Raw genomic sequence first — 22,759 nt, 5'->3', positions numbered from 1 at the left:
CTCTGGGATCAGTGGCTAAAGGGGGGATGAGGCACAGGGGGACAACACTCAAGGGACCCCAAGCAGCACACCCCATGGGAATCAGGGGCAGCAGGTGCCACCCCAGGCTGTGCCAGCCCCCACACAGCCTCCAGCCAGAAACGCTGACGCTGCCATACAACCCAGCCACCGCAATTTAACGAGCCCTCCTGCAGCTGAGCAGCAGTATCACGTCTTCACACCGCATGCCCTTAGTCACCAAGATGAACCACACTTTGAAGCTTGAGAAAGCACATTCCATTCCACCACCACCACCCCAACCCCCCCCACCCCCCACCCCAGGCCAATGGTAACAATTTTTGCCCTCTTAAAACAAGAAGCCACAGCTCACACCCCCCACATCGACGCCAACTCGTCCCCCCCGAGAGGAGAGCCCAGCCATCTCATTCCCAGGTTATTTGCTCCAGCCGTGGGCTCGCACTTTCCCACCAGCAGATTCCACGGCTGGGGAAGGAAAGGCAGGAAGGAAACCCCCAACTGAGACAGGGAGTGTTTATCTCACCTGTTAGAAGAGAAACACATCTTTAATTTTAAACGTTGAGTGTAAAACTAGATCCCTCGAGGCTCATAAACATACCAGAAAGAGAGGGAGAGTAACACAGAGAAACCCTGGGGAAATAAATGGAGAATTCAATTTGGGAAGTTCCCACCCCCTTGTGTGGGGTGGGAATCAGTTGGCACGGACCATGCAGGCAAAGTGCAGTTTTGGGGCTTTTGGGTCTTTTTAAAGGACTTTGCATGTGATGTTTTTTTGTGAGAAATGAGCATTGGGGGTGAGGGATTCCTCCCCAGGAAACCAGGCACGGCGGCAGTGAGCCCAACACCATCCAGCATCTCCATCCAGGGGGGCAGAGGCTGCTGCCCCCTCCCCTGCCATGAAAGCTGCCAGTACAGAGCACACCATGGGAGCCCACTGCCTGCACCCCCTAGCCCTCCAACCGTGCCCACTGCCCCTGAGGCCCCGCATCCTGACCTCCTCGCCAGGGATGCTGAGCCTTTCTGCATGGCTGCATATGTACCAGCCTCACTAAGACACACTTTCCATGGCTAATTACAGACACAGTCACCCTGGCCAAGACACATGCCTATTTTCAGAAGCTTTTAAAGAAAAAAAAAAAAAATATATATATATATATATGAATACACATGCACAGGCACATCCAAACTGCATCACATTTTTCCTCTGCAAATTTTTTTCAGTTGCATTTTGTTCAACAGCTACCAGTTAATTTTTGACTGCTGTCAATGGAAAGCAAAAAGCCAGAGGAGCCAGGGAACAGCCAGGCACTGACCCAGCCTCTGAGACCAGCAGACCTCCTGCCTTCACAGCTTCCAGGACTGCAAACTACTCTACAGACTTCAAGCTTGCCCACAAGCACCCCTGCTGAGCCCAAAATCCATCCTCAGACTGATTTTACTGCACCTTTCCATGAAAATTTAGCTCTAAGTCCAGGTTGGGAAGAGCATCACCAGTGACACGAGTTTGGTGGAGCTCAGTTTTTGTCGGGGGTTGGCGCTGGGAGGATGCAGAGGGCTGGGGAGGACTTCTGCAGGTGAGAAAAGCCCTGTGGGAGACAGAGCATTCATCCCCTCCATTCCAAAGGGGACAGCATCCATATGTCTCCAGCTCCTTCCTCCCAGGCTTTACCAGAGAACAGCCACAGCGAAATCATCCACACATATATTTAACATTTCCCCTTCACCCACCACTGCCCCAGCTCCCACTCATGTGGCTCCAGAGGTCCTTCACGTCTGACAAGGACAATGAGTTGTCCCCATAAAGTCAAGGAAGCCCCCTACCTCAGCAGCCACCCGGCCCAGCGAGCAGCATCGCCAGCGTTTAAGCCTCCAGATACGGCAGCACCAGGTTTGCTCTGTGGATGCCGGCACATAATTAAGATCTACGGGGCTCTATCAATCACCGACAGGAAAGGCAGGCATGGAAAGCTCTCCTGCAATGGCAGAAGCCTCCATGTTATTGGTGTCAGGGTGTCCGAGGGATGCTGGTGAGGTGGCACAAATCCAGTCCACCCCTGGAGCAAGCAGCCAGGCCCCCCACCCTCCAAACCACCTCTCTGACCTGCTTTGTGAACTGTAATCGCTGTGCAGCATCGCTCCGAACTCTTGCCACAAAGGGAACAGCCTCAGTTCACATCCCAGTGGATGCTGCAACCGAGGTTGGCCCTGGAAGCAACTGCTGCTGGGAAGAGCCGGCGTTGCACACATGGGAGACAGGCTGCTTACGGCATTTGAGGCTTCGATCTGGCACCCCAAAGCAGGGGCTGGGGGAGGAGAACGTGTTTGCACGGGTCTCCTCACCCCTGAGGAGGAGCCCTCCAGGATGCAGATCCAGCACAAGGAAATGGCTCCTCTCCCACCGCTGTGCTCTGCCTGCTGCCCACCCTTGCCAAGCAGCATCCCTGAGACCAGCAGGGACAAGAGGTCTCCAGGAGCAGCAGCAGGATGGCCAGGAGCCCTTTGCCCGGACTTAACCATTGCCAAACCCTCCCCTGGTGCACAGCCCTGAAGGGGCAATTCTCCAGCCCTGCCCTCAGCAAAAGGCCCCCCAGCTAAGGGGATTAGGGGGGGTGAAGGGACCTTCCCGGGGGGGCTCCAGGCAAAGGGAGGAAAGGACCAGGGAAGGCAAAGCCTGCAAAGAGCAAGTCCTCTCCTGCCCCAAAACACTCTCATTAACTCTTCCCCTCCCAGCCAAACAACGCAGCTTGGACCCACCCGTGCTCAGCCCACGGTGCAGCAGCATCGGGGAGCAGGACAGGACAGCTGCACCCCAGGAGCACACACAGCCTGGGGAGTAGAAGGACAAGCCCCACCTTCCCCCAGAGCATCAGTCTTTCCCCAGCTCACCCCCAAAGAGGGACCACCCAGCGGGATGGAGCAGCATCCCCACTATCCCAGAGCCGCACACAGCCACGCTAGTGCACAAATTGCTTCATTAAATGTCATCGCATTAAGCCAGTTTCATGAATTTAACATTGTCCCCCGACTATTGTTTGCCTGAAAATTAAATTACGGCAACATTTGTTGTTTCAACGCGTCTGTCAGTTAGGGATGGGGCTGGAGGAGGGGATGCAGACTGCTGATGCCACTTCGGCAGCGGGGCTCCTGCGGGCAGGCGGCTCCAGTGAAGGTGGGAAACACAGCCAGGGCTTCCTTCACGGGGGAGAGAGAAGGGAATAATTAAGCTAACGTGCTGTTTCAACCAAAGCCAACCATACCAGATGTGGAGAAGTAAGCCAAGCTGCCCGGGAAGGGAAAGCATCGCTGTTCTGGAGCGGATAAAGGCCCCGACTGGTCCCTGCAGCCACCAGCCGGCACGGCAGAGCATCACCCCGTATCCCTCCAGGCAGCCACGGGCCCTGGCTACGTCCGCACAAGGAGCTCAGCGCAGCAGTCTGGGGCTTTTTGATCTTTCCAGATTACAAAGCTTTGCCACATATAGGAACACTCTGAAAAATGTCTTATTTATTCTTCCTTTTCCCTTGAGCAGCTCCTCTCTGCAGTATCAGAAACAAAGGTGACAACCTTTCGCTTTGTAAAGAAAACCGTCAAGCAAAGCGGACTATAAATAGCACCCAAAACTGACCTGCATCCCCAGCCGAGGGGAATGAAATGAAGACAAGTGAACGAACAGCTTCAAGGTCAGAGAGACTTTTTTTTTTCCCCTTTGTTCAAGGTCTGGTAATTTTTATCCACGCAGGAGAGCAATCCAAAATACATCATTAGGGATGTAGCTAATAAAAACCACGCAGGCTTTTTTCAGCCCGGCATCATTTCCTTTGCCCGTACGGGGATTACAGTGGGAGGGAGATGCTTCCCCCAGCACCGGCTGTACCGACACAACCCCTCTTTGCATCCCCAGTGTCCCTGCACTGAACGCCCTAGCCATCCCAGATGTGTCCAGCACAAAGCAACCGACCAATGCTGCCCTCAAGAGCATGAAGCATGGCAAAATTAAAGTGCTATCACATTATCCTGCCTTTCTCTGCCAGACCATAGGGATGCTCCCTACCACCTCAGCTCTGTCCTCAGTCTGCAGAGAATGAGCTTGTCACACGGCACTGGCTCTCTTCCTTCTCTCCAGCTGCTAAATGGCATTAAAAGAACTAAGCGTCTATTAAATAAAACTTTCCCACTATTGCTTCCCATGTAGACAATTGCTCTTGCTGCCACAGGGAGGTTTCTTGCCGGCGGCTGGTCCCAGGGCACACAAAGAGTGGGGAGGTGCCAGGATCAGCTCTGGTACGGCACAAGCCACCCAGGGAAAGCACCCGTGGGCCCTGAAATCCAGCGCCAAACCCCGAACAATGGCACTCCCCCTGCCCATCACATTCCCTGCTGAGCCCTGCTGCAGCCCTACTCTCCCTCTCCCGTCTCAACTCAGTTGCAACAGCTAAGGAAAGGAAGAGGGGGGTTTATGGAGAAACTTCCCAGCTTGGAAGCAGCTGAGCAGGGTTCAGGAAGGTTTATGCAGTGCAAAGTCCTTTAATGCCACTCCTCTGATCAGTCAGAGGTGAGACAGGGGAGCCTCAAGGAACCACCAAATGGCAGGAGAGGAAGAACGTGGGGTTGGCCTGCAGCAGACTGAGCTATTTCAAGCACTGGTAGGGCTAGGAGAGATAAAGGAGAAAGGCAAAATGGAGGAAAAAAGTTAGAATGGGAAATGTTTCCATTCTGGGTAGAAAGGGAACGGAAAGTGGACGCCATACCTGCAGTCCATCCCATGGACTCAGGGCTCTGATGCTCCTCCTGCCCCTCCAGCGATGCTCTGCCCGGCTGCACCACCCCAGCCCTGCCCACCAGTCTACTCCAGTTCACCCTCAGCCATGCAACTGCATCCAATCAAGGGATTAAAGCAAAAACCCATCAAACCCGTTTCATCATGAAGCACCATCATGTAAAATGCTAAGCATTATCCTTATTGTGGTGGCCTAAGCCAGGATTAGCACACACGCGCCCAAGGCTGGGAGACCCTCTTCCTTAGCCAGGCGACAAGTCTAAACCCCCCAGTGCCACCCAGCAGAGCTCCCAGGAATTGGCTCGTCCACGAGGCACGGCAGGATTATCAGCACAGCTCTGGTCCCTGGGTTTGTTTGCCCTGTATCGTGCAGGCTAAGTATGACCCTGGCAAGATGCAGGCTGAGCACTCCGGTCCCTTCTCGGGTGCTTCTTGGGTACTCTACGGGACGGGGTTTAACTCCTGTCCCCCATCCTGCTGCCCAACAAGGTCAGCCCCTGGGAGAAACAGGGGTACAGTCCCTGGGGTCTGCACCCTTACCATCACTCTGCCCCTGCTCCTCTACTTCCATATTTCACCCCACAATGCCAATCCCACGGGGCACCTTCCTGCTGCCTTCCCTGTCAGTACCAGCCTGCCATTAGCATCTGTTCTCCTGCTCCATTTCAGAAAATCCCACAATTAACAAGGGCAGGGGATAACGGAGGCTAAACAGCAGCTCTTCCAAGTGGCCTGGGGCTAAGTGCCATCCCCCCCTGGACCTTCAGTGGAGACTAATGACCCACATGTGTACCAAAGCCTCACAGATGGACGATGGGGCTCCAGCAGCCACCCGAGGGGCAGCTGGAGTCCACATCCTGCATCCCCAAGCGCCGTACCGCACCTCCACCTCGCTCTTGATTTATGATGGATTTTCCTCCCAGTCCAGAGAGGAAAAGCGGGGAGATCAGCCCCCAGGGACTGGGGATGGCTGACCTTCCCCACTGTCCCATCTCTATCTGAGGCAGTGCTGGGGCACACGGGGACACAAACAACACTGAAACCAGCTTGGACCCTGCTGAGCAGGCACCTTCCCATCTCCAGTGCACCATGGGCTCAGGGCAAATTCCTCAGGCACCATTAAATCTGGGTTAATGGGGCTGGACAAAGGTGAGGCAGGACACCTGCACTGCCCCTTCCCATCCAGGCATTCCTGCAGCCCCTGCCTCCCAAACCACCGCCTTTCTGATGAGTCCCAGAGCTCCTCACATCCCACCTCTTCTCTGCTGCCTTTGGTGGGAGGCCAGGGCTATTCTCCCACCTAAAAAGCCAAAATTAGTCAGTGTTTGAGCCAGTGAATAGGCACAATGGCTCCAACAAGAGGGACCCAACAGAGCTGGGACCTCCCAGCTCATTTCCATCTCAATAGGGTGGCTTTTCACCCTGCCCTGTAGCCAAGGGGCCACCGCAGATGTCCCCAGCAAGAGGAGAGGTCCAGAGCAAGAGTCGTGCTCCCACTCTCCCTAGCAGAATAGGGGTCATGGGGGGGGGGGGGGAGGGGGCGGACTCACAGCCCCACATTCAGCGGCAGAGAGATGCAGAGGAAAACCCTCACCAGCTTCATGCTTCACCAACCAAACCAGCCCCACGAGCCAGGAGGAAGAACCCTGTGCTCACAGACAGTGCTGCACACCCTCAGTGATGGCCAAGTCCACACGCTCCTTTTCTTTAGGCAGTTCACTAGCAACTCTTGACCAGAGGTTCAGGGGGGGCTCAGCATCCCCACCAAGGACCCCAAAGTATCACTCCCCACCTTGCTCTCCCAGCACGGCTGAGCCATGGCCACCATCACCTCACGCAGCCCCGCAACAGCAGGGGCAAGACCAGCGACAGCATACAGACACAAACCCCCAGGTGCTTGCTTTTTCCTTTCCCAGCCCTGCTTCCATCCTGTTTCCAAGCTGGTAGCCCCTGCCAGGGCACGGGTCGGTCCGCAGGGACTGGCTGCGAAGGCGATGCTGCTGTGTTGGGCTGGCAGACACGCCAGCTCCTGAGCACAGCCTGCAGAGCGGCACAAGCCAGCTCAGGGGGCTGCCGAGAGGCATTTTGCTCACAACCCCCTTTTCAGGGCAATTACAGAAGCCAGGTTTTGCACCCAGCAGCCCTTTTGAAGATACGGGGTCTTCAGGATCCGCCTCCATCCCTGAGCCTCTTCCAGCCTCTGCAACATGCTGCTCCCCAAAAGTCACCTTGCCCCGACACCGGCAAAGCGGGGTGGCAATGCTGCCTTACCCACCAGCGGCTCCGGCAGCTGGAGCGGGCTGATGGATGGGGTTGGGCAGAGCGCTGCCTGCGGGTACCCGGCGCCAGAGCCGGGGAGAGGGAGACGTGCACCGTCAGCGCTTTCGGTCGGGAAGGTTGGAGCAGGGCTGGCTGCTGCTGCCTCCCCGGCTGGCCGAGCGCCAGCTCCCAGGCCTCACTCACCTGCTGGCTTTGTGCAGAGAGCGGAGCAGATGGGGGCGAATAAAAAAAAAAAAAAAAAGGTTATGGTTTGTGAGTCAAAACGCCTGGGGGTAAAGGGGGGATGGAAGGAGCATGGTCTGGGGGGAGGGAACCCCCAACACACCCTCTCCTTCCCCAAGGCTGCATGAGCATGCTGGAGCATCCCTCAGAGGGCCAGGAGGGTGGAAACACCCATCCCCATCCATCCCGCATGAGGCAGCAGCACCAACCCCAGAGGCAACCCCCTCCAGGAGTCACTCGAGGACGAAGCCGGCAGCTGCCTGCAGCCCCGGCCCTGCCACCCCGGCCGGTCCCCGAGGCCAACGGTTCACGATGAATTTCTAATTGTTTCCTCCAACAATGAGACATCCTGTTCAGCGCCGGGCGGCTCAACAAAGCCTGACGCTGGCGAGCGGGGGCCTCTTCCTGCTGAGCAGGAACGGGGAGATGCTGAACGCTCCCCACCACAGGCGGGGGGACAGGGAAGGCTCCACCGTCCCCTCCAACCCCCACATCCACTGAACACACCAGCTCTCCAGCCTCCACCTTGATTAAAACAGCTTCACGACTCCGGCGAGAGCTCTCAAGGGGGCGGGGAGCCACCGAGAGGTATGTGATGGATTCACTTTGGCAACCGTCAGCTACCTTGTCATGCCAATAAAATTATTGCCACTGATTGGGGAGAGACGCAGACGCATGCTCGGAGGAGCAGGCTTCCCTCCCGGGGCTGGGCACAGGCTCTAGTGGGGGCTGTGCTCATGTGGGGAAGGGGCGAGGGGTCCCCAGGGGATGGGATGGGGACGGGGTGGGGACAGAGTGGGAGAGGGCAAAGGGAAGAGGCAGGAGGAACAAAAGGCCCTTGTGCCAGGCAGCCAGCTGGGGAGAGGCAGCAACACGGGCAGGAGAGGATTTCCAGGGGCTGCGCTGGGGTCGATGCTCGGGGAGCCCTCAAGGGTCACCGGCTGACACCGCTGGGACCAGGGCAGGCTTCATGCCCCAGATCTGCTCCCCCCCAAAAAAAATAAGTCCACCGAGGAACAGGCAGTAAGTAGGGTAGCTGGCAGCAGGGTCACGAGGGAGGCCGAGCCCTCGCGCGCACTCCGGGAGCCCGATTTCACGCGCCGAGACACAAAGGGCCCCTTTTCAGCTGGAGCCGCTTACCCCAGCGCTAAGCAGAGGGCGATGCGAAAGGACCCGCGGGGACGGGGACCGGTGGAGCGGGCAGGGAGCCTGACGGCTTCTCCCTCCAGCTCACGTGGGCCACGATCAGGTCATGCATTATACTCAAGAGGCCGACACATGGGGGCTTTTGTGATGGGATGAGAGCCAGCAGGCAACAAGGAAATTCCCGAAAAGCCACCAGGCAGCAGCCCCCCCTCCCCACAGCACCTATTTTCAGGTCATATTGCTCAGACACACAAAGGGTTGTAAACACACAGAAGCATCCTCCTCCGAAGCTTTAAGAGAACCCTACTCAAAGGGGGTGCCTCCATGGGCTGCCAAAATCTGGTCCCCTGGAGCACCCCCATCTCCTTGCCCTGGGCAGGACAGGGGCTGCAGGAGAGCCCCTTGGTCCTCCCCAGGACAGAAAAGGAGCACCGCATCCCATTGTGTAAGGATGGGGATGACCCACTTAGTGTGAGGAATTGTTGTTTATTATTATTATTATTATTAAACTGAAGAAGCCAAAGAAGCCAGATGTGTGGTCAGTTCAGCTGTGCGTTTCCGTGGGAGAGAATAAACAAGCTGTGGCAAGCGTGAGCCCCGGCGGGGAGCAGATTCCCAATGGAGACACGTCCTGATGCATTTGCACCCAAGGCCAGCTGGTTTCAGGACAGGGCAGGGAGCTGCAGGGATTACAGTGGCAACTGGGCAGCCAGATAATCCTCAAAAAAATGAGCTCAGCTGACCACCAGGGATGTGTAGTCCAATGCTACCCTGGCTGGGATGCACTGGCTGCACCACCCCACAACCACGCCTGCCGTGGGGATCTTCAGTGCCTGGATCCCAGGTGGTGCTGGATAACTTCTGCGGGGCTGTGGCAGGAGCGACAGCTCGCACGCAGCCTCCTTGCCCTGCAGCAGCCGGGACGGCAGTGGGCAGGGAGCCACCAGCTACTTTGAGGGAGGAGCTCAGCTCAACCCCCAAAAATAACCAGGCAGCACCCAAAACTGGGTCAACCCACAAGGGCCACACTGGTGCTCAGCAGAGCCCCGAGGCAGTGTCTTGTTTGCATAACAAGGAGCAGATGGCAAGCTAACAAGGGCAGCCGCACCTCCCAGGATGCCCCACTGCCCCAGCTCCCAGCCGCCAGCCCCAGCACCCTGCAGTTACTGGGAGGGGGTTGCACCACCAGCACACCCCCTCCAGCATCGTCCTTCTTCCCTCTCCCCGTACTACACTTCAAGCACACCCAAAATCAAGTCCTCAGCATGCACAGGTTAAGAGGTGACTACGTGTGCAGCATCAAACATGTCTTTCCAGCATGCGACTGAGTAACTCCCATTGCAATTACACACACAGCTTTCTGTCCACCCAAAAAAATAAGACTGACAACCTGGGAAAATGACAACAGCTCAGTGAAAAGATTGTCAAGCGAGGACAGGTGGTTTCCAGGAAAAACCCAAGCATTAGCAAGCAAGCCTCACTTCCCTTGCGCAAATACCCCCTGGACATCCCCACTGCAGCACGCTCACAGCTTTTGTCCCCACGGCGCTTCCCCATCTGCAGCACCCCAGACCACAGCGTGCAAGGCCGGGTCCCCAGCGCACCAGCCGGGAGCGCGGAGGAAGCAGCCACTGCCAGCCCCAGCAGCGTGAGAAGTCATCCCTGCATCGCTCACCGGGGCAGCGGCAGGAATTCCCCAGGCACCCCAGCCCTGTGACGGCTGGCATGCAGGACAGTGAGCGCACGGGGCCGAGGCTTTCCAGCCCTGGCCTCTCCGCATAACTCGGGGCCAGCCAAAGATAACCGCCTGCCTGGCCATCCTGCAGGGACAAGCTGAGAGCGGGCTGCCAGGGGCTTTGCCGCTGTGACCCACTTGGCATCCCAGGGGTCCTGTATCTCCGTCCCCCCCATGCCTCCCCAGCCCAGCCCGCAGCCCCCATCCCACAGCCAGTTTTGCAAATCTGATGTTGCCTGCGATATCTTTCCACCCCCCTGCAATCGGGGTCTCCCTGCAGCTGCGGTGGCAGCAGGTGCTGCCCAGCACCCGGCCCTGCAGCAGCAACTGTTGGCGGGGCCGGGAGAGGCTGCAGGGCGGCCAGAGGCTCGCACAGCTTTTGGGGCAAGGGGGACAAAGGGAGGCTCTGTCTGCACACAACAGCCTGGACAAATGCTGGGCATGGAAGCTGCCCTCCAAGGAAAATCCAGACGTGGCACTAACTCTGCCCTGACCTTACCCCAGCCCAGATGGTGAGATCCGTGCCCCCTCGTGCCCCCTCGGCAGAGCAGCATCCATTACAGGGCTCTTGGGGATGGGGAGGGGAGCACCCAGCTGTCGGCACAGCCCTGCCCTCCCTCCCCAAAGAAGCAGCCAGGGGGTACTGGGAAGTGCAGGATGGGCCCACAGGAGGGCAGAGAAGCCACCAGGCTGCACCAAGCCTAACACGGGTGCTTCCAAGGGCACAGTGTTAAACTCCGATGGTATAAAAGCAGAGGGATTGTGACCACTGCTGTGGGATGCATCCCCCCTGTATCTTCCACCTGGAGGAGCTACCTTGGCCACACTCCGCTGGACCCCTGCCAGACATCCCATCCCCTGGCTGGGGACACGTCGGCACCACTTGAGGACAGGTCGGCAGCCCCTGTCTCACACTCCCCAGGCAGGGGGGAGCCCTCCCCTCCCTCCAGCCCCACTGGCAGCCAGGCAGCAGGATCGGGTAGCTGCTGAGGCAGCGCTTTGCCAGGCAGCCAGGCAGCCCCTGCTGCAGAAAGGCTGGGCTGCCCACCCCAAGGTCACAGCAAGGGACGAGGGGGGACCTGGCAGCACAGGGCTCAGAGCCTGCAAAGTGCTCCCCGGCTGCAATCAGAGTGATCTGCGACCCCAGGGGGGGTTGGGGACTCCAGGCAGGACAAGCCTACACAAGCAGCCTGGCATCCCAGTGCTGGGACAGGACCGAGGCCACCTCTTGGGTCTCCATGGAGCTCCTGCTCCATGTCCTCCTGCCCTGCAGGGCCAGAGAGCCAGACCAGCTCTTTGCAGCACCAAGTTTGGAAACCAACAAAAAGCAAGCTGTGAAAAGGCCTGCAGGACTGAAGGATGGTCAGACCAGACCTGGGCTCCAAGTCCTGCCCTCAGCCACGATTCTGTAGCCTGCAGCCTGCACCCTGGCCAGACACCCACCCTAGATCACTCTTGGCAAGTGGCTCTGAAGGTGCAAAGTCCACAGAAAAACTGAAAGAAGGGAGAGGAAAAAACAAATCTGCTGTGTAAAAAGTAACCGCCGGCCTTTCCAGATAAGTAAGGAACCAGAGGTCTAACACTGTCCGTGTTGCTTTGTGAACCCTCCTCCCTCACGCTCCTTCCTTCCCATCCCCATTTAAAACCTCCCATCTGGAGCCCAGCGGCAGGAGAAGCCGCCAGCAACGCGACACCAGTCCCTCTGGATCCCTCATCGATCCGGAAGGGAGGACGAGCTGCCTCCGTCAGCTCCCCACAGCCCCGCTCAGCCCTGGCGCCGCCATGGCCCCCCCTCAGGGACCGCAAAAAGCCAAGCAGAGGATGTGGGGCTCAAGAGGACCACCAGCATCCTGCCCCCCACACCAACATATGCTGCCCATGTGCCCCCTGCCCCTGAACACTCTGCTAACAGGCAGGGCCACAAGCAGGTCAGGGGCCCAGGGGCAACACGGGCAGAGCAAGCAGGACATAAGGGAACTAGTGTCCACAACAGCACCGTGCTCCTGATTGCCGCCAGGGAAGCCACCCTGTCTCCTCCATGGCACCCTGACCAGCACACATCAGGAGAAGCAGCAAAAACACAGGGTGCTGTGCCCAGGACAGGATGCTAGAGCACATCACAAGCCACAGAGCAATGGGCCAGAACCCCCAGGCAAGCGCCGGTTCTCCTGCCCCTGGCAGGGACCATACCAGGACCTTCACATTACCTTTCCCTGGCTGAGGATGCATTTAGCACAAGCTATGTTTATACAGGGCAAGTACAGCTGTAATTATAGGCATGATGTTATGATAACAGGAAATCTGTGCCCTGTGGAGATGCAGGCAGAGAGAGGCAAACGGAGCTATCTTCTAATTGCCACCAACAAGCAGCCTTTCGTGCCATGGTGGGGTATGGGAAGAGAAGTCTCCCCTGCACCAGGCTGCAGCCATCAGCACCCACTTCTGCTCACCCTGCCCAGGTCAACAGCAAAGCCACATGGACCTGGACAGACAGAAGCTGTCCTGTGGCAGCTGCAGGGCAAACCTGTCTGCCCTGAGACACAACGGGACAAGCTCTGATCCACCAGCAGCCAGGACTCAACTCCCCGAGGTAATAACCCTTCCAAAAGACAGAGGTTTTGTAAATTTGGCTGGCTGGGAGGATCAAAAGGAAACTGCCCCTCACCAGCCCTTTGTACATTACCCCCAATATCAAGTCATGCTGTGAGGGGGGCACAGCCCTACCTGTACCCCAAAACGGGCCGGCAAGGCGAGCAGCCATCCCTCCCCATCAGCATGACTGAGGGTTTCCCTACCTTTTTGATCTTCCCACTCCGCGTGCCCGCAAAGACGACAGTTTGTCCTCTGTAGTCGTAGGCAGCCACCGAGGTCATCCCATCCTCCTTATCCACAAAAAGCGGAGTCCCCTCGATGGTGATGGTCCCGCCCAGCGGCTGGTTAAAATCCTGGCCACAGAAATTGTCATCAATCTGCAGAGGCTGTTGGAAGAAAACAGGAGACATGATCTTTTTGCCAATGCCCCAAATGCAGGACCTCCCAGACGGCCATCAGCCATCTCCCACCTCTACGCCATCAGCTACAGCTGCTTCAGCAGCCCCTCTTGTCCCAGCCATCCCACCACACCAGCCTAGGGAAGGGATGAGCTGATGCTTCCCTGAAATTCCCTATGTGCTGATGTAAGGCACTTGGGACACATCCAAGGCATGCAATCCCTCTGCATCTGAACAAGCTTTGCAGACCAAGACCAAGGCTCTCAGTCTTTATCTTACAGAGCAGCACTTACAAACCCAGCGGGAGCCAGCACAGCATCCCTGCTCCCCCCCCATCCCCGCCGCAGCCATCTCAGACACGTGGGATGCCAGCACGAGCTCCCCAACACACACACACCCCTCTCCTCCTCACCGTGGTGCTTGCTTCAAAAAGAAAATCGCTCCACAGTAAGGCAGGAGGGGCTGAATCCTGCATCCCAGCCTCCCCCCAGAGACAAAATACTTCCCAGCCAAGGCCGTGCCAAGACAAACGGGTCAGGGCTCCTGAAAGAGCCTCACTTCACATAGCAGAGCCTCCAGCAAACACACTACCCACCTGCCAGCCCTGTCCCTCCTCCCACAGGAATGTCTTCGGGAAATCCCCACATTTTTTCGTGCTGCCTTGCCCCAGACAAGGCACCTGGCTCAGCCAGCTGCCGCCTCGGCTCAGCGCTTGCCCGCAGGTCTGGGAGAAGCTTTTGCAAGCTCTGCCTGGGGATCGGCAGAGGCAAGGCTGCACCAGCCCCTCTCTGCCCTCAGGGCTGCGACAGGAGGGACCTCTGACAAGGACAGCCACCCTGACGGGCAAGGCAAAGCAAGAGGGATGCCCACTGTGAAAGCCGGGAAGCAGGATGGGGAGCAGGACCGGGACCAGCTCTGCAGCACTTGCCCTCTCCCATCGACCACGCTCACCCTGACCTGCTGAGTAGAACAACAGACCCTGGCCACGGGTCTCCAGCCTGGGGGCACACGGGCCCCCCAGAGGTCCCAACGCTAGACAATGGCCTCACACAGCACCAGCAGAATCCACCCCCAGCAGCCCTGGCCCACCCCAGGCAGCGAGGGGCTCCAGCCAAATTTCCCAAGTGTGGCAGCAAGCCTGGGTGCAGGAGGTTAGGGCAGCACGGCAGGCACGGCCGAAGGGCAGCCAGCCTGCTCTGGCCACGGCATTTTTCTGCTTCACAAGGTTCCTTATGTAACTTTGAATTTAAAGGAGAGAGGTTTTTTGGCAAGCAGCAGCCTCCAAATGCATGCCAGTCCCCAAGGGGTTCTAAATCCATACAGCATGTGCACAGAGCATATGGGAAAATGCCGAGTTCCACGTACGCACGGGCAGTACATAGCTCGACTATTCCCACTCACCGGCACCTGGGAAATGATGGTCAGCTCGGACTGGCTCCCACCAGCAACCTGCATCACCCACAGCGAGGAGGGAAAACACGGCGGTTTTCCATGCCCTGGCACAATGCACTCACAGCCACAACGGCTTCAGCCTCCTGCAGCCACGGCAAGGCTGCTCGCCCTCCTCGCCCTGCCGCCACGCCAGCCCCAAGGCCAGCGGTTCCACCCCAGCCTGCAGTGGGGACTCAGTGCTGTGTCAGCCTTCCAGCAGGAAAAAACTGGGACACTGGCCTCCCCGGGTGGTCTGGGGATGCTGGGCTGCTTCCTCAGTTACTCTAACTTCTGCTTTGCTGCGTGCCTGAGTTAGGTCATAGCTAAAGATTAACCACTTGACCTTTGCTCGTCCTTCCCTAAACTGGGGGAACCCCCACAGAGAAGCATGAGAGGTGCGGGGATCCCCAAAACAGGAACCTGGGGCACAACTTGCCTCTGTGACCACAGGAAAAAAAGGGGGAAGGGGAATCAGAACCTCTCCACCCACCCTCTGAATCCCACCCAGCCTTGCAAGTGTCCTCTCCTCTCCATCAGCCAGCACGCGCACTAAGCATCCTCCTCTGCATCACCCGGCTAGACATTTTAAAACAACGGACCTGAGAAAATTATCTTCCCAACCATGGAGCAAGACAGAAGCGATGCTCCGGCCAATACCCAGCTCGTAGCTGGACACCAGGATCCTTCAGGCATTTCGCTGGGAAAACACACTCTTTGGCCCAGACAGTCCCTCTTCTCTGCCTCAGTAAAAAAGCATCCCAGCACCTTCCACCCATCCACCAGCAGTAGCAGAGGGGCTAAGGGCAATGGCATGAAGGTATTTAAGCGCCTGCAGCCCCTGGGAGCAGCTTCTGCTCTTCCATGCTCAGTCTGCAGCTTCCCCAGCCCCTCCGCTGCTGAATATGCAAGAGCAGAGATGTTTACGGTGTTTACTCCTCTCTGCTTTGTCTCAACAAACTCTCTGGGAAACGACAAATACAGCTGTGCTCCAGGACCGTGAGGAGTGCCCGCCACCGCAGAGATGCCGACACCACCTCGATAAATAATTACGCTGACAATTAGCTCATTAACGGCAAATGCCTCGTTGGGGAAGCACAGGCAGGCTGCACGGCGAGGTCGGGCCAAGGGCGGCAGCGCAGCGCGGGGTTAGGGCACCAGCCGACATCCCTGGCGGATGCGGTGGGATGGAGGGATGGAAGGACAGAGGGGACAGCTGTCCCCCAGCCAGTGCCGGCAGGGACCGACACGCACCACAGCACGCGAGGGCCAGTGACCTTGCAGTGTTTCAGCCTGCAGATGCTGGGATCCGCAGGAGGCGTCGAGCGCGGGTGTCGCAGGGCGTTTGCAGGGACCACGGCCTCAGCCCACTGCAAGGGGGGGCTGTTTGTTTTGGCCCTTCCTTAATTATTTTTTTCCTTTTGTTTTTATTTCAGTGCTTTCCTTTGGCAGCCAGACACCCCAGGCCCCCACCTCTGCAGCACAGTTACCTTCTCCTTTCCCCCAGCACTATCGGCCTCTCCGAAATCGGGTCAGGAAAATTGGATTTCCCAGGGGAAGCGGCCTGCGGGAGGGGGTGCCCACAGCACCAAGTGAGCAAGAGCAAGCGTCTCCTTGACGTGTCTTGTCTCATTGACTCCCTTCAAGCCCACTTACCAAAGCAATGAGGGAGCAGACAGCAGAGGCAAGCCTCGCGCTGCTCAGCATTATTAATTAGCCAGTAATTCGCCAGTTAACACCATTACAGGCTCACCCCATCTCCCTGTGCCCCCCAGGGGCTGCAACGGAGGATGTGGGGCAAGGGGACACCCGAAGAGCCAGGGAGCAGGCTGCGGGAGGCAGGTACCAAGTGCCCGGCTGGGATGCCAGGCTTTCTGCACGTTAATCGCCAGCCAGGAATAATCCCAGTGTGGTATGGTTCATTAACACCTGCATTTCTCTGGCTGCCCCAGGAAGGATTTGGCTTATCCCGGCCCAGTTCGGGCCAGTTTGTCACCAGCCATTGCCCTGTGCCAGCAGGCTGGGCAGCAAGCCCCACTAAGGAGTCAAAATTCATTTTCTCCCTGGAGCAGCCCAGGGAAAGCTGCTGCCCACATCCTGCTGGCTCCGGCCAGTGGCTCTACCCGTGCTGCCAGCCCGGGGGTCAAGGACTCCGCGAACCCCAAATCACTCCCTGCTGCAACATCTGCATCCAGCTCCAAGCCACTGTCCTTTTTTCCAGCCCTGCTACATCAGATCCTCATCCCCCCATTTTGGGGATGGGTGTGCTGGGCTGATGCACTGAGCACGTCTGGCCATGGGCACGCAGACCCCCAGTCCCTGCACTGCACAGGGGAAGCAAAGAGCCAGGCTACACAACAGCGAACCCCTCTTCAGTGAAACACAGCCAGCAGCAAAGCCTCCGGACGAGCTCAGGAGCGATTTAGGCAGCGGGGCTGGCTGCACCCCAGGACCGGACCGGACCACCCTGCCGGACGCCTTTGCTGTATGCACGACTCCATGCTTGGGTCCGAGTGCACCAGCATGAGGGGTCTCACTCCCCTTCCCACTGCCGGATAGCTGGATCCCAGAAGTGGAGAGAGAAACAGGAGACAGCAATTCGCTCTACTCGCCAGCACCGGGGAGGAACCACCAACACCTCCTGAGCTAGCTGCCAACACTGGCGGCCTCTCCTCCTGGCTCTGGCACCAGCTCCAGAGAATTGGAGCTGCTCTGCAGTGCCGGGAATGAGCATCTCTTGTCCCAGCACCACTCAAGGTCCAGGAGCAGTGTGCTGGCAAAGCCTCCTTCGGCATGGACCAGCCTCAGTCCCTTGCTGCTGCAAAGGAGTGGAGCAAGAGAGCTCCTGGGACATTTTCCATATGGACAGGGTGTAAATCCCAAACAACTACTGACTTGAGCAATTACATTCTGCCTCCTTAAAAATAAAAAAGCAGCATGCCCTTTATTTTCTGGCCAGCACTCACTACTGAGAGATCTGTCACTGCCACGACCCATCCCAGAGGTGGCTGTGTTTTATTAGGGGCACAGAAATTCCTGCCAGAAAGAGGTTACATGCTCCACGGGGTCTGGTTTGGCTTGCACTCAGCACAGCAAGGGGCTGAGGGTTTGACTCACGATCCAGTCATGCCTTTCCCAGCTCTGCTTGGCAGCTGGAGCAGGATGGGGACAAAAAACAGCACCTGGCTCCCCTGGGGGCAGGCAGCACCCCCTAACCCAACCTGTTCGAAAGCAGGAGCCACCCCATCGGGGCACACATCCTTCCAACCTGCACGAGCCACATCTGGCAGGACCCAAAGAGCACCCTGAGGTCCACCTACACACATGGGTGGGCTGACCACCGGGCAGCAAACCCAGGATCCTCCTAGCATGAAACTGTGCCCAAAGTGCAGGGGGGCAGAGCACCCACCCCCAAAGCCGGGGGGCACAGCGCTGCCGTGGGGCACCGGGAGAGCGAGCGGGAGGAAGCAGTGAGCATCTCCTCTGCCGGAGCCAGCAGCTGCGCGACCCAACAGGCAGCAGTGTAACGATTTCATCATTTTCCAGCAAAATTGAATTAGTTCAAAGCCAAAATCTGATTTGCGAGCCCAGCGCTCTTGACAGCAAACCCTTTACTTTGTCAGGCAGCTGTTAGCTGTCTCCTCCAGAGCTGCGGGGAGGACGGTGGGAGGGAAGGCAGGGCTGCTCCGCAGGGACCCCCTACCCACCTGCCTGCTCCGCCAGGCACACAAAACCCTGCTCAGGCAGGGCTGGGGGCTCACTGATGGGTGCCGAGCACCAGCAAGCGGGGCTGGGGGGGAAGTGGGCGATAGCAAGGGTGTCAGGACCTCCACCAGACTCCACCAAATGCACCAACACCCCAAAACCCCTCTCTGCCAGGTACCTGACCCTGCCTTGCGACTATATAGCTTAGCTGGGTGATGCCCAGCGTAATACCTCCCTGTCACGCAGAACGGTAGCCTCCCCGTGACCACTCACGGTTTATAACATTGCCTAGAAAAAAGAAAGTCCAGCAATAGTAATAGTTCAGGTGGAAAACAAACCCAGAGAGCCAAGCAGGGAGCTGACCCGCTCCCCACTGCTCACAGGCCCCACACTGAGCAGCTGAGCCACCAGCAGGGGCCAGACACATCCGCACCCCAGGGAACAGAGGGGAGGGCTCCCTTGGCTGGGAATCGCACCTCCTGCCCCTCTGGATGACAGCTTGCAGCGGCCACGCTCAAAACCCACCTCACTGATGGTGCCTTGTGCCCTCTGTCCTCCTCTCCAGCACTCCATGGAGAGGACATCGGTCCTCCACATTGAGCATCTGACCAACTTCTACCAGGGCCACCAACCTCCCCACCTCTCTCCATCAGGTCCACACTCCCTGTCTCCCACAGCCTACTGCCCCCAACACCTTCTGCTCGGCTACCACCAAATCCCAGGTAAGGCAACCCTCACAAATTCACGTGTGCCATCTGCAAGGGACTCCCCAGCAGAGCTGCAGCAGATGCCCTGAGGACTGAGCATCCTGCCCTCCCCGCCCAACTCACCCACACTCCCCAAATCACAACGCAGGGGCACCAGACGCAGGCACCTGCACCAGCATGGGGCCCTCTGCTTCGGTCTCACCACAGGCACCAACACAACCCAGACCCAGAGGGCCACCCCACAACGAAGCCGTGATTCTCCACAAGGAATGCTACTGAGCAAGCTGCACACCCGGCCCTAACGGCACCAGTCCTCCCACCAGGAAAGGTCCAGTCAGAGCGCACTGCCAGGAGCCAGCAACAGCCTGGCTTGGGTAGAGACAAGTGAGAACTTACCGAGTTGATGCAGCCCAGCTCCTTATTCAAGAGCCAGGGGAGCGAAAGTTTCCCTTCCCCTCTGTAGCATGACTGGATGCGCTCCTTGATCTTATCCTTGATCTTCTTCAACGTGAAGAGGCAGAGCACAGACTCCTTGGGAGGCTTAACCCTGTTTTTCTGGCCCTGGGAGAAGATGGTGAAGAGGATATCCTCTTGCTCTGAGATGCCCAGGTACTTGGCCAAAGCCTTGCCAGGCTTGGTCAGGTAGGCATCCTGGATCAGGCGGTACTCAATGCCGTCCTGCACGCAGCCGATGGGGAACTCCACGTAGGAGTAGAACTTGGGGTCGTCCACGCAGAGGCGGACGATCTTGGAGGTGAAAAACTGCTCCCCAGTGGAGTCAGGCGAGGTGAGCTGGGTGTCCAACTGCAGGGTCAGGTAGTAAACAAACTGCTCACTGCTGAAGCTGTAGATGTAGTAGATGTCAAAGGTGGGGAACTTTGAGAGCGTATCCGAGGGGATCTTCAGTTGGGAGGAGACAAACTCATCCTGGTAGACAAAGCCAAACATCTCCGCATTCTCCTCATTGGCCATCAGCTTGCGGCTAGAGAGGGTGGGGAAGTACTCTGACTTCCCATCAATAGGCGTCCCAATGAAGAGCTTGTTCTGCCCATTCAGCACCTCGATGATGACCCCAGACATGGTGCCCGACTCATTGACGCTGGAGAGGTAGTGCTCCTTGCGGTGGTGGGGCTCACCCAACTTGAAGAGGTCGTCCAGCCGCAGGAACTGGCAAATACCCTGGGAGGCACTGCCACAGGCAATCAGCCGGTTCCCCGAGTAGTCCACCAGCAGCAGTTTGTTGACATTGTTGGTGGTGACCAGCCCGTGCGGGCAGGACTGAACACTGGGTGGAGGGTAACACTTCTCATTGTCCTCCACGGGCCCCGTCACGTGGGTCCGCAGGAGCGTGAGGTTATTGGAGAGCTTGTAGATCCGATTGACAGCCCCCACGTAGACCTCCCCAGTTTTGTTGTGGACCACCAAGTGCGTCAAGCTCCAGTCTGTAACCGGGAAAGTCCTAAAGGGAGACTTGGGGCTGCCTTCCGCCAGCGGTAGCCAGGTGCTCCCCAAGAGCAGCAAGGTCCAAACATTGATGGACAAGTGGTGCTTGAGCCAAAGGAGCCGCATTGCAGCAGCCTCACATCCAGCCAAGGCCATGCCCAAACCCAGCCACAAAATAAATAGAAACAAACCCAAACTAAAGGGATGAAGGAGGGAGGAGGAACTAACGGGACACAGTCTCCTCTGCTTCCGCTGCGCTCGGCATTCAGGGCATCGTGGGCACAGCCAGTCTGGTCAGCCCTAGAGGGAGAAATACAAGAAGAGCAGTGTTAGGAGGCTTTCCTGCACGGTGTCAAGCCTGTTCCACCCCACGCAGCAGAAACGCTGCCGCTTCACACTCTTCCAGCAGACAGCCTAACAAAACATCCCCCACCACCTTCTGCCCCAGAGGAAAACGTGTCCCTGGTACAGGGACCAAGAGAACTTGCGAGATGCTAAGGACAACTCCGCCTGGTCACACATCGCTGTGCACAGCATGTCCCCACTGAAGAGCTGCCATGCACTTTGTCCCACCACCCCAGCCTCACCCGCCAACCAGCTGCCCTGCCCCAAGGGGCACCACCTTGCCCTCACCCCCCCCAGGCCCCCTCGGGAAGAGCAGCAGCCACTCGAGCGTGCCTGCAGCCCTTGGCTGGACCAGACTGGCAGGCAGCAGCCTGGCGATGCGCTCCGGCACACCTAGCCCATACATACACCTCACCTGGGCTAGCTGGCCCTGACCTGGCTTTTAAGGCCACCAGCAGCACCAAAGCGTTAGCCAGGGACGGCTGCTAACAAGCCTCGAGAGGAGCCCCCTGGCTTGCTGCCCCTGCCCCGCTCCACTGCAGCACGGGAGCAGGTGCAAAAGCCCAGTCTGCAGCAAGAAGAGCCCGAGCCCCTACACAGAGGAAGATCTTGAAAGCACCTTTTAAAGGAGCTGGGAGAGCCGAGAGCCCTGGCACGCTGCCTGCCGTCCCTGCCACCTGCCTGCCTGACAAAGCCCAGGAGGACCGTGGGCAGGAGGAGCTGGGGGAAAGCAAGCGGGCACGGCAAGGAGAAGCACGTCCTTCTGGCATTTATATGCACTAAGGAACGCAGGGCCAGCCATCAGGCAGTTGGTTTGAGAGGCTCCAGAGGGACGAGGGGGCACACGCAGGGAGAATGGAGAGCGCTGCAGGCTGCTGTGCCACGGCTAGGGCTCGCCAGCATGCAAAGCAGCAGGGAGCCAGCCAAAAATCCCACAGCAGTGTGACCTCTGCATCCCGGACAGTGGGGAGGAGCGGGATGCAGACAGGTCTGCCCTCCATGCCTGCCCCCAGGCACAAGCACCCCCAGGCTAACGCGGGGTTGTGTGAACCCCCCTGCCAGCACACGGCCCCATCCTGCAGACACTGTCACAACCCAGCCACCCAGGGTGGGACCATCGCTCCCAAGATCTGCCACCAGACAGGAGCTCAGCCCTCAGCTCCCCACCCCAGCCATGCAGATAAGCTGCTCAAAGCAAGCAGAGGAGAGCCTCCCTCTCCTTATCACCCATCTCTGACTCAGCTCGAGATAACCTGCAGGAGGATCCCCACCAGGGAGTGGTACAGGTAGGAAATATGTCCCGCGGTGACTGTGCGGCCCTGCCGGCATCCCAGACCAGGCAGGGTGTCATCACAGGGCAGCCAGCTGTGCATGCCGTGACATGACAGCAGGGCTGCATGAGGCCCAAGGGCTGCCCAGAGCTCAGCAGCCTGCTCCCAGTAGGGCTGTGGAACCTGTCAGCCAGGCTCCACGCACGCTCTAGGGGGGCTGCATTGTCACTGGTCCAGCAGCTGGGCCATGCAGGTACCCCAACATCCATACAGCATCCTTCAATTCTGCTGCCCCCTTCCCAAGCCACAGAGCCTGCCAGGAAGAGGTCTGAGGGAAGGGAAAGGCTTTTTCTGCCCTTCTCCCGCTCCCAATGAAGGCAAAAAACCCTCTCCCCTCTCCGGGCAAGCTCAGCCCCGGCCAGCCCTGCAGCCCTGCCAGCTCTGCTGGGCCGCTGGCACTCTGGGCAGAGCTTCCACAGCACTTCCAAACCCACTCTGCCAATCTGCCATCTCCACCGGCTCTCCCCTGCCCGCACGCCTGCCACCCTGCTCCCCAACACATCCACCTCCAAGGCAACAGCCTCAAGGGAGGTTCGGACAACAGCACATGAGCAACACTGATACCAAAGCCAGGTGCCACAAAACTCCGTGGGTGTGAAGACAACCAAAGTACGAAGCCATCAGCCCTAGAA

General features: G+C 58.2%; 1 protein-coding gene across 1 annotated transcript in view; it reads right to left on the bottom strand.

Annotated features, from left to right (window-relative positions):
- PLXNA1 (plexin A1) overlaps positions 1–22,759 on the bottom strand; it is a 121,367-nt gene that overhangs the window by 85,997 nt on the left and 12,611 nt on the right. The window contains exons 2-3 of the mRNA XM_037385503.1: positions 19,405–20,751; positions 12,974–13,156 (exon numbers count right to left, since the gene is read on the bottom strand). Coding sequence (XP_037241400.1) covers positions 12,974–13,156; positions 19,405–20,607 — 1,386 coding nt within the window. The 5' untranslated portion in view covers positions 20,608–20,751. The remainder of the gene's footprint in view (positions 1–12,973; positions 13,157–19,404; positions 20,752–22,759) is intronic.

This window comes from Falco rusticolus, chromosome 4, assembly GCF_015220075.1.
Source record: "Falco rusticolus isolate bFalRus1 chromosome 4, bFalRus1.pri, whole genome shotgun sequence".
NCBI classification, from domain to species: Eukaryota; Metazoa; Chordata; class Aves; order Falconiformes; family Falconidae; genus Falco; species Falco rusticolus.
The sequence above is the reverse complement of the archived record's forward strand: the minus strand, read 5'-3'. Positions and strand labels throughout refer to the sequence as shown.